We start from the raw sequence: 12377 nt of genomic DNA, 5'->3' as shown, positions 1-12377 counted from the left end.
TGTTTGAGGAACAGGTTGACGTTTTATCTAAAAATCTTTTATATCAGGCTGGATAAACTATTTAAAAAAAAATCTCATATCTCTTTATATATATATATATATATATATATATTTTTTTTTTTTAATTTTTTACATTTAGAAATTTTTTATTTACATTTTTTATATTATCTTTTGTATTTTATTCATTGATTTTTGTATTATATTGCATTTGAATTTGGTTATTAAAAATATTTTACATTATAATGTTTTTAAATGTATTTTAATTTAAATAAAACCTGAATGCATAAATGCCATAAATTATCACTATATTATATTATATTATATTATATTATATTATATTATATTATATTATATTATATTATATTATATTATATTATATTATATTATATTATATTATAGCAATGACTGAAGCCAAACGCCGCCAAGGAATGAGACGACACTTCCCAAGTCTCATGCTGATGATGTCAAAGGTCATGCTTCTAATAAAACATTAGATTCATCATCTGCTGGAATCTGGTCAAATGACCCAAATGCAGAATCAGGATTACTGAAGGCAGTTTTTCCTCCTCGTCCCTCCGCAGCTCCATCAGAATATCAAACGTGTGCTGTGTGTTCGGATGTGCAGAACAATCGAGAGCTAACACTGATTGAATCCAGTCGGCCCCGGGCCCCTGGAGTCTGAGACTTATGCACATTTCTAGAAACAAACACACATTTGAGAAGCGCAAACACTGATGATCAATGGGCCGACATGAAGCATGTGTTTGAGCAGATATGAGAGATGAGCCACGTGTGAAGTGTTCAGGAGAGGCTTCGTGTCACAGGTTTGATTTGCATTTGTCTTTTTGATGTATGACTCCACATATTAAGCAGCAGTAACCTGCTTTCTGTCCCAAGTGAAGAATCGCGAGTTTCTTACGGAGGATTTCCGCCCACACGAGTCGCTTCGACTGTAAACACAGCAGATCACGTATCAAACAACGCTTTGACGCTGATGGAGAGCCAAGTTTTACACAATTGCATAAATTAAATGGCAGAAATTTGCTTTTTACTGTTTTGTCTTGGTTTTCAAAGAAAGAAATTAATTACAAAACAACAATTTAAAAATATTTACTTAGCAATGAACATTCTAGTAGCCATTATACCATCAAAGCACAAATTAACTTTGTTTTTTTCAACTTCTTACACACACAATCTTTCCTTGTCACACAGTTTGTGAAAGCTGAGACTGAAACAGCAGAAACACACACCAGATCTACAGGATCATACACTAATTCACAGACTTTGACTGAATTTTTTTTTTTTTTTTCCTGTAGGTTTAGTTAATTTTAGTTGAAGTTAAACTAAAGAATTAAGTAATGTTTCTTTCTATAGATATACAGGTGCTGGTCATATAATTAGAATATCATCAAAAAGTAGATTTTATTTAATTAATTCCATTCAAAAAGTGAAACTTGTATATTATTTTCATTCGTTACACACAGACTGATATATTTCAAATGTTTATTTCTTTTAATTTTGATGATTATAACTGACAACTAAGGAAAATCCCAAATTCAGTATCTCAGAAAATTAGAATATAACTTAAGACCAATACAAAGAAAGGATTTTTAGAAATCTTGGCCAACTGAACAGTATGAGCATGTACAGCACTCAATACTTAGCTGTGGCTCCTTTCCCCTGAATGACTGCAGCAATGCGGCGTGGCATGGAGTCGATCAGTCTGTGGCACTGCTCAGGTGTTATGAGAGCCCAGGTTGCTCTGATAGTGGCCTTCAGCTCTTCTGCATTCTTGGGTCTGGTATATCACATCTTCCTCTTCACAATACCCCATAGATTTTCTATGGGGTTACGGTCAGGCGAGTTTGCTGGCCAATTAAGAAAAGGGATACCATGGTCCTTAAATCAGGTACTGGTAGCTTTGGCACTGTGTGCAGGTGCCAAGTCCTGTTGGAAAATGAAATCTGCATCTCCATAAAGTTGGTCAGCAGCAGGAAGCATGAAGTGCTCTAAAACTTCGTGGTATACAACTGTGTTGACCTTTGACCTCAGAAAACACAGTGGACCAACACCAGATGACATGGCACCCAAACCATCACTGACTGTGGAAACTTTACACTGGACCTCAAGCAGCATGGATTGTGTGCCTCTCCTCTCTTCCTCCAGACTCCGGGACCCTGATTTCCAAAGGAAATGCTAAATTTGCTTTCATCAGAGAACATAACTGTGGACCACACAGCAGCAGTCCAGTCCTGTTTGAATCAAGATGCTTCTGACGCTGTCTGTTGTTCAAGAGTGGCTGGACACGAGGAGTGCGACAGCTGAAACCCATGTGTTGCATACGTCTGTGTGTAGTGGTTCTTGAAGCACTGACTCCAGCTGCAGTCCACTCTTTGTGAGTCTCCCCCACATTTTTGAATGGGTTTTGTTTCACAATCCTCTTCAGATATTCCAATTATATGACCAGCACCTGTGTGTGTGTGTGTGTATATATATATATATATATACCTAGAATTTTTAAACTAAGAGTAAGTTTCTCTTTGTCTCTCTCTCTCTCTGTCTCTCTCTCTCTCTCTCTCTCTCTCTCAGTGTCTCTCTCTCTGTCTCTCTCTCTCTCTCTCTCTCTCTGTGTGTCTCTCTCTCTCTCTCTCTCTCTCTCGGTGTCTCTCTCTCTCTCTCTCTCTCTCGGTGTCTCTCTCTCTCTGTCTCTCTCTCTCTCTCTCTCTCTGTGTGTCTCTCTCTCTCTCTCTCTCTCTCTCTCTCTCTCTCCTCTGTACTGTTCGCTCTGGAGAGCTGCTGTCAGAGCGGCTCTTTCAAGGCTGCTTGTCTCGATTGTCACCTCCAGTGTCTCCTGACACGCACAGAATAGAAGATGAGCTCGTTCTCTTCTCAGCGCTCACTGAATCTGCCGTCCTCTCACTCGTGTAAGCGGACAAAGGCCCGAATATATCATCAGATAACAGTTACTGCATGAATCTGCAGGAAGACAATGGAGTATATCTGTCATCAGTGAAGCAGAGGCTTTAAAACATCACACACACTAACAGACTGATGACTGAATCACACAGTGACTGTCTATATATCAGCAACTGAACACACACACACACACACACACACACACACACACACACACACACACACACACACTCACTCACACTCACTCTCATGCACACACTTACTCTCACACAAACACACTCTCTCTCACACACACACACACACACACACTCACACACACACACACACACTCACTCACACTCACTCTCATGCACACACTTACTCTCACACAAACACACTCTCTCTCACACACACACACACACACACACACTCACACACACACACACACACTCACTCACACTCACTCTCATGCACACACTTACTCTCACACAAACACACTCTCTCTCTCTCACACACACACACACACACACACACACACACACACACTCACTCACACTCACTCTCATGCACACACTTACTCTCACACAAACACACTCTCTCTCACACACACACACACACACACACACACACACACACACACACACACACACACACTCACTCTCACACAAACACTATCTCACACACACACACTCAGTCATTATGCTTCAAGAGTGATTGATCAGATCTGGCATGTAAAAGGTGTTTTTCTGCTTTTCTTGTTTATGCAAGCATTATTGTCCATTTGTGCGCAGAGGAGGTTTGTGTGTGTGTTAAATGGGTGTTTGCTGATTTGTGTGTGTCAAGCAGTTCCTGTGTTGATTTACAGTGAGTGTGCGAGCGCTGCGTCCTGAAATATTCATTTATTTCACCATTATTTTCCATTTGCTCTGGAGTGCACAGAACTTTTGGCCTTGCGTCGGCTCGTTCAGATGCACTCAGAATAAATCTCAGTGCTGCGCTCGTAAGAGACGGGGCTAAAAGTGTGCCAATAATCGTTTCCTCGCACCTGTTCGTTTCTGTTTACCCATAATTACAGCCTTGAACAATAATTTCACTCGGAAGCTGGTCGTAGTTCTGCAGAGGTCCATCAGTCACGGCCGTGCTCCAATTAAACTTCTGAATTTACAGTCAAAGATGCTTAAATTCAAGAGCAGTTTTATTCTTTTAGGGCTCTGTGTTTATAGTTGTAAAGCACTTTCAATTTATGCTGGGTTATATCAATAAATCTGACTTTGAACTTCATGCACAGCAAGACTTTTTATATTAAAGCTGAAGTTTGGATGTTTAAAGCAGCTGGTTAGTTGCACTGCAAAGAAATTATGTTTTTCCTCAGTGTTTCTCTATTATTTTCCTGAGATAATGTCTAAACATTCTTAACACATGCACAATCTGTAGACTATTTTCACATTCCAGGCCCATTTGGATTTGAAGAATCATCAAAACTCAATATTTTCCTATTAAAACCATATTTTATCTAATCAGCAACTTCTCATTAGAGTGAATGCAAAATTAATGTTACCACATTATTACTGCATTAACCCCTTGAAAAAAAGACATTTGAAATTCTTAGAAATTTCAACTTCCACTTGAACCAATTTAGATTTTTTTATTATTATTTTTTTTTACTCATGATTGCTCAAAAAGTCCAAATCTATGAAACCTACATACAGTATTTATTTCTAACAATAAATAAATAAATAATATTACTCTAAAAAGATTTCAAGTAAAGTGGTGTGATTTTAATTGCATAAACTTTCAGATTTAGATAAAAAAAAAGTGATCAGTTTTTCATGGTGCAGTGGTTCATCAATTGACGTACATATTCATGTTCATCAACAAAATTCAGTCCATAAGTGTGTGAGAAATGGGGAAAAGGCTAAATTTATTTTAGAAACATTTTTGGCATTAATATAACTCCACGTACAACTTTTACAAATTATTATATTTTTTTTACACATACCCCCAAGCATAAATAAATGAATTTAATTCCCTTACTAAAAACTACGTTTTAATGACGTATCTCTTCCAGGTCAAAATGCACCTGAATGCGTTATTCGGGTTAAATCAAGATACTTTTTTTTAAATCCAGAGTTTTTTCCTCAAAACAAAAGTAATAAAATATCTGCCAATGAGGACAGAAAAAATATTTTCACTTTGAATTAAGTTTATTTTTCTGACCACATTGGTAGATGTTTGTTCTTGCTTTAAGCATTAACTCACAAGATGCAATATCTTATAAAGTCATTTTGATTCTACAGTAAATGTATCTTGATTCAAGAACACTTAGATATTGGTACTGGAAAGCAATTCAAAGAAGTAAAAAAAAATCAAATAAAATGATAATTTTGCAGTGTGCAATAGATAGTCTTATATCAAACTCTTTCAAAACCATGGTTGAGTCCGTATGGTTGGGATGTCCAACCAAAAACATCAGCGTTTGACAATCAAAGAGCCACAGAATCCTTTACATGTTAATGTGCTGGTAAAGACAGCTCCTCTTTTATTCTCACCGGTTTATTGCAGAAATTAAAAGTGCAGATGTCGGTCGGCGTTGTGTGTCCCGTGAGGAGAATTAAGATGAATGAAAGCTGACGGCAGATGATGTGAAGGGGAAGTCTGGTCGCACGCCGCTGTGAAATGAATCACATTTATGCGCGCTGGCGCGGCGGCAGCCCAGTGTTTAATGATGATAGAGTTTGGACACTTCATTTCTGTCATTGTGAAATTGGTATTCGGCGCAGCTAATGATGGTAATATATGTGTTGTGCCGCACATTCGCTTCGAATTGCTCTCCATCTCTGTTTAAGCGCTGCTGTTGTTTGGCATATTGCATTACAAGCGGCCGCATCATGACGGAAAGAAGCGAGGAGGAGGAATCTCTCATTTCCAGGCATGGTAACAGGAAAAGTGCTGATAATATAAATGTCTGTCCTTTTGTTGCAGGAGATTGTGACTTTAAAAAGCCCTTCTCGTCCTGCGGATACACCCAAGGGCGAGACGACGAGCTGGACTGGGAGCAGATGGACACCAGTGAAAGGCCTTCGCTGGACCCATGGGTGCCGCCAGGTGAGACCTGTGCATTGATCAATCACTGATCCATTAATGGAGGTCCATGCTTGACTGTAGCTTGCTGATCATCTGTACTGATCTGTACTGTAGGGTGAAGGTCAAGCTTCTCAATGGGCCTCTTCACCTGGAACTGACTGAAAATGTACATTTTGAATTTTAACTATTTTTTGCTTAATCAGAATTGGGAGAAAAATGGTGGATTTTTTCACATTTGCTATGTGAACACACAGAAAAATCACAGACATGATTTGGATATGGTAAAGGTCGAAAAATAAAAAGTAACACTTGGCGATCAAAAGTGACAGTGGGGAAAAAAATGCTAATAGAAATTGTAGAAATATTGTATAGTATCATACAATCCCCTCAGAATTCTTAATAATAATAATAAAAAAAACCATTAACAATCAATGATAATGAAAGATAATTAAAAAAATTAATATTAAACTTATTTTCCTCACAAAAAAAAAAGTCTTTGTTCACTTTTGGCCATAAAAGTACCAAGAATGATCCAAAAATGATGAAAAATTGTGTGTATTTTTTCTAAAAACAAGAATACAATATCTGCCAATGTGGTTGGAAAAAACAAACTTACTTTCTCTTTAAATTAAGTTAATTTTATTAAGTTTTATTTAAATTACTTTGTGATGGGTCTTTGAATAATAAACCCCAAATGCAAAACTTTTTTTTTTATGATTATATCTCTTAGAAAAATGGTGTTAATGTATATTTTCTAAGTTTTGTTTCCTTAATAAAAACTATGTATTTTAAAGATACCTTTATGAATCTCTTCTGGATCAAAATGGGCATGAATCCATTATGAGGATTAAATTGAGATACATTTGCTTGAAGCAAAATGACTTAAGAAATTAAGTCTTATTCTATGTCTAATGTATCAAAATTAAGTAATTATTTGACTACAAAAAGAATAATAAAAATATCAGCAAATGAGGTCAGAAAAACAATCTTGTTTTCTCAATGGCCTCGTGATGGATCTCAGAATAACTAAAGCAACTCTTGGTCAGTTATTCTTCAGTTAATCCAGGATTTCTCAGCTTGACCATTTAAACCTTCTAAAACCATCAAAGCAGACCAGTCCGGTTAATCACATTAGGCTGGTTTAAGCGGTTTGTTTCAGCAGGGTCACGTTCAGGACATTTGTCTGGGGTTTTTATGAATCCCCAAGTCTGGGATTTGAACCTGTACAGTTTTAAGGTTATCCAGGGTTCCTCTGGGTCTTAAAATGCTCTCAAAGTCTAAATATTTTGGTCTGCTACACTCCAAGGGTTTACCAGACGCCTACCTGTTTAACAGGGATTTTGCGTTAGAAGTCAGAAATGGTGTTCATCTGATGATTTGATGCTTTGAATTGATTGGCACGATACACGATTTCTGAAATATCAAGTTTTGTTAGTTTTACATGGACGTCATTGAACATATTTTAGGGTTATTGAGCACAGTTTTCTTGAAGTCATTGATGGTATTTGCTATTTTACTATCCATAATCCTGAAATAATCTCCATCAGTCAGTAGAAATCAGTAGCACAACTGCAGATCACTCTCATATCTGCTCATATTTGAACATTTAGTGTTTTTTATGCTGGTAATGGTTGAGCTGTAGGTGGTTTTGATTGCAGAATGATACGGTGTAATCTGCTGGGTTTGGTTTCTTTGAGCTCTTTATTGAGGATTGTTTGAACTCTCTAAGGAGGGAATCATGGGCTGAGATGTTGTGCGATCACTAACGCACTTTATTAGAGAATAAACCCAGCAGAATCAACCCTCGGTCCTCCGAGGAAACTTCCACCAGTAACCAGCCGGTTATCGCTCACATTACGGTAAAAGCGGCTGGTGCTCGATATCAGCTAATGGAGGAAAGACAGAAGCTCTGGGAATGAATTTTTATATCAAAACAGGCAAATCTATTTTGATTAAAAGGTTTTTCCTCCAGTGGTGGCGTGTTGGAAGTCATTAGGAAGCTTTTCCCGTATTTGGAGCGTCTCTCTCTCTCTTTAATGCTGCATTGATCGCCTCTCATTTGATTTGAGACGAAGACTCTGGGACTGACAGCACCTCAGGAATCAGACTAATGGAGACGCCGCTCCAGAATGAATGCATATTGTTTTCCTCATAAATGTGATGCTTAATCGAGTGCTTAGTTGTTTGTGTGTTTTAGTCTGATAGTGCTGGCCAATATATTGAATATTTGTTTTTTATTTAATGTGCTTTTTAACTTACGATTAAGTTTTGCAAACATCTTGTCTTTTAGATTAGATTAATGATTCCATTTAAACCTATCTGTGTCCTGCAGCACAGAAGCAGTCCTCAGTAGCACAGGTGTATTTGGAGAAGTAGACAACAATACACTGTATGAGTCACAATTATACATTTCTCTTTTATGCCAAAAATCATTAGGATATTAAGTAAAGATAATGTTCCATCAAGATGTTTTGTACTTTTCCTATCGTAAATATATCATAACTTAATGTTTGATTAGTAATATGCATTGCTAAGAACTTCATCTGAACAACTTTAAAGATGATTTTCTCAATATTTAGATGTTTTTGCTCCCTCAGATTCCAGATTTTCAAATAGTTGTATCTCAGACAGATATTGTCTTCTCCGAACAAACCACACATCAATGGAAAGATGATTTATTCAGCTTCAGATCACGTATAAATCTCAATTTCATAAAAATTGACCCTTATTACTGGTTTTGTGCTCCAGGGTCATAAATATAACATGAAATCAGGATCATCTCCATTTACTTTAATAATTCATGTTCCTGGACGCATGTTTGTCTGTTCGTCACTGATGCACATAAAACTTTTTAACCTCTTTCAGCATTTTAATGATTTTTGGTAAATCAATATTACTAAAAATCATAAAAATTCTGAAAGAGGTTAAAAAGACAGTGATATTATTAGATTTAACTACACTGACACAACTGATGATTAAACTATCATTGAGATACTATTATATTTTTCATATTTAGAATGAGTTTTATTTTGTGTCAGAAGCCACACACTCTCTCTCTCTCTCTCTCACACACACACACACACACACACACACACACACACACACACACACACACACACACACACACACACACACACTCACTCACTCACTTACTTACTCTCTCTCTCTCTCACACACACACACACACACACACACACACACACACACTCTCTCTCTCTCTCTCTCTCTCTCTCTCTCTCTCTCTCTCTCTCTCTCTCTCTCACACACACACACACACACACACACACACACACACACACACACACTCTCTCTCTCTCTCTCTCTCTCTCTCACACACACACACACACACACACACACACACACACAGTCATCCGCACTCTAACACTCTCTCTCTCTCTCTCTCTCTCTCTCACACACACAAACACACACACACACACACACACACACACACACACAGACGTAAAACCAAATATTTAAAAACTCTTATGTTTCTTATGAGATAAATGTCTCTTAAATTTAAAAGATTTCTCTTGATAAATCTTTTTGTAAAGAATTTCTAAATGTTTTACCTTTTTTCCGACTTCTTTCACACACAATCTTTCCTAGTCACACAGTTTGTGAAAGCTGACACTCAAACAGCAGAAACACACACCAGATCTACAGGATCATACACTAATTCAGCAGAACACAACACTCAATTGTCTATGTGCCACACAAGAATCTAACAGGAATTAATAATATGGCAAAGGTGTTCGCAACTGTTTGCTTTTGACATGCGTTTGTGATATTTTAAATGCAGTGCTTCATTTTGATAGAGATCTTGTGTGCAATTCTTGGATTTGTGTGTCAAGTTTTGTAATAAATAGGCAAAGATTTGAAAAGGTGTGTAAGCAAAACTGAAAGAAATCCAGAATATTCGTCTCTCAAGATCAAAAGCAGTGAAATCCATATTTCTTCCTAATCTAATGAAGTCAGATCTGTGATGTGATTTGTTTTCACAGCCTCATGAACTGAATGAAGTGTAGTGTGTACAGCAGGTCGAGCGAAGAAACATTTATTCTGTCGTGAAGAGCGAAGGAGAGCAGGAATTACATCAGAACTTCAATCACATGACGTCTCTCAGGAATCCCTCATTAGCATCAGGCCACAACACACTAATTATGTTTGTGCTGAGAGAAAGTCAAACAGGACAGAAACCACCCCGTTATATGATCATAGGACAGAAGATAGTGTCCTTCTGCTTCAGTCAGATGATACAAAATAAAGCCTGTTTTTGGAGTAGAAGCACACCCAGAAGTTTGGAGTTTATACGATTCTTCTTCAAAACATTTATTGAATCAAAATACAGTAAAAATCTGAAATATTATTCTAATGTAAAGCAGCTGTTTTCTGTGTGAATCTCTATTAAAGTGTAATTTATTTCTGTGATGCTCCGCTGTATTTTCAGCATCATTCCTCCAGTCTTCAGTGTCACATGATCTTCAGAAATCATTCACACAGAAAACAGATGTTTTACATTATAAATCACATTATTTTACTGTATTCTTGAACATATAAGCCTTAGAAGCACCTTATTTCAAAAACATTTAAAAAACCTTCATTATTAGTAATCTGTGTCTATATATAATATTTAATAATGATATTTGATAATTTAATAACATCATAACTTATGCTTATTGTCTTACTGTAATTCTACAAAAAAAATAAAAGTCTTTCCCCGTAACCTTTCATCTAGATATTAAGTTATTCGCAAAAAACGATACATTTTTATTTATTTTTTTCATTGTGCATTTCAAGTTAATCAAACTGCACTTGGGTTATTTTGATTAGGTTTTAGGAATAAAAACATGATAACATAATAAAAAACAACAGATAAACTCTTTATATAATAACCCAAATGTGTTTTTCTGTTCTCAGTGAATCTCCTGTTTGACTGGCAAACTCATCACATGACTCTGAATTAATTAACCGGCGTTCACAGTGACTTTACGGTGGATAATGTCATTAAAGCATGCGAGTGGCGCTGCTGGCCAATTAGCCGACAGACAGAAAAGCCTTTCCTCCGAGTTTATGAAAGTGCTTCAGCTTTCATTCGCCAGACAGTCAGATGGAAGGAAGTTTTTTCCGTCCTCATTGTCAGGCCGGCTCACTCGCGATTATTTTTCCTGCGGTGGGTTTTTCTCTCACAGCGAGAGCGTGTTTGATTGGTGGCACAATGTGAGAATAGGCTTGTCTACATTGACATTTGAGAGGCGCCGCCGGGCCTTTTCTCGGGCTTTGACCTCGCCGGGTTTTATTAGCAAATGAGACCTGGAGGGTTTGAGTTTAAAGAGCGGCCCCTTCCTTCGCGTTTCTGTCACATAATGATTTTCACAGGGTTCAGGATCTGAGTGAGAACAGAATAATGAGCGCCAGTCATTACTGGAAATTACAGCCGTCGCTCGCAGCCCGATGAATGTAAAAGCCTGGAGGAGAGGAGATTTCTGATAATTATACGCTCAGATTAATCATCTACACCTAGATGCTGATTCAATTCACTTTAAATCAGGGATTCCCAAACTTTGTTGTCAGCCGAACGACCTTTGACCTGAAATATTTACTTACTATATATACACGACCGTTTTCTGCTCACCAAGGATGCATTTATTTCTTCAAATAAACAGTAAAACTGTGAAATATTATTACAGTTAAAAGTAGCTGATTACAATGTGAATGCAATTCTGGAATGCAAAGCTAAAATATATATATATATGTTTTTTTTTGTGATTTTAGTTATTTTATATGCATGTATATTTCTTAAACACTAATACGAATTAATAAAATAATCTTATGTACATTTTAAATAATGATTTAATTATTAATTTTAATGGCATCTAGTTTGGGAAACAATGTTTCAAGTTACATGTATTTGGTTAATATTTATTCAACTAAATGTTTGTTTATTTAAAAAGTTAATAAAATAGTTATTTGGATATTCACCATTAATTTACTAAATGAAATAATAAACAATATATTTCTAAACTAAATATTAATTAAAAATAAATAAAAGTATATATTATTTATATTTATTTGGACATTCATATTTATTGAAATGATTAAAATAAGTAAATAAATAAATAAACGACACGCGTGTGATAAATGGATCTCATCCAATTAACTTTGTTTACATAATTTACAAACCATCATTTATTACATCACATAAACCTTTGTTAATGTTAGGTAACAAAAATATTTAAATATTAAAGTTCTTGTTGAATTATTTAATTTATTTTTATTCCTTTAATTTTTAATTATTTTAATAAACCTATTTAATTTAAATGCAAAATAGTTTTAATTTTTGTCATTAAAAAACATTAGTAAATGTTAAACATTTACATCAACTAGAAATGTTGTTTATT

At 36.1% G+C, this 12377-nt stretch overlaps 1 protein-coding gene across 2 annotated transcripts in view; it reads left to right on the top strand.

The window, feature by feature from the left end:
* The window catches only part of LOC132095935 (receptor-type tyrosine-protein phosphatase mu-like), a 165764-nt gene that overhangs the window by 38602 nt on the left and 114785 nt on the right, over positions 1-12377 (top strand). For both annotated transcript variants that reach the window (XM_059501024.1, XM_059501023.1), the window contains exon 2: positions 5878-6000. In XM_059501024.1, coding sequence (XP_059357007.1) covers positions 5878-6000 — 123 coding nt within the window. The remainder of the gene's footprint in view (positions 1-5877; positions 6001-12377) is intronic.

This window comes from Carassius carassius, chromosome 20 (assembly GCF_963082965.1).
Source record: "Carassius carassius chromosome 20, fCarCar2.1, whole genome shotgun sequence".
Taxonomy (NCBI): Eukaryota; Metazoa; Chordata; class Actinopteri; order Cypriniformes; family Cyprinidae; genus Carassius; species Carassius carassius.
The sequence above is the reverse complement of the archived record's forward strand: the minus strand, read 5'-3'. Positions and strand labels throughout refer to the sequence as shown.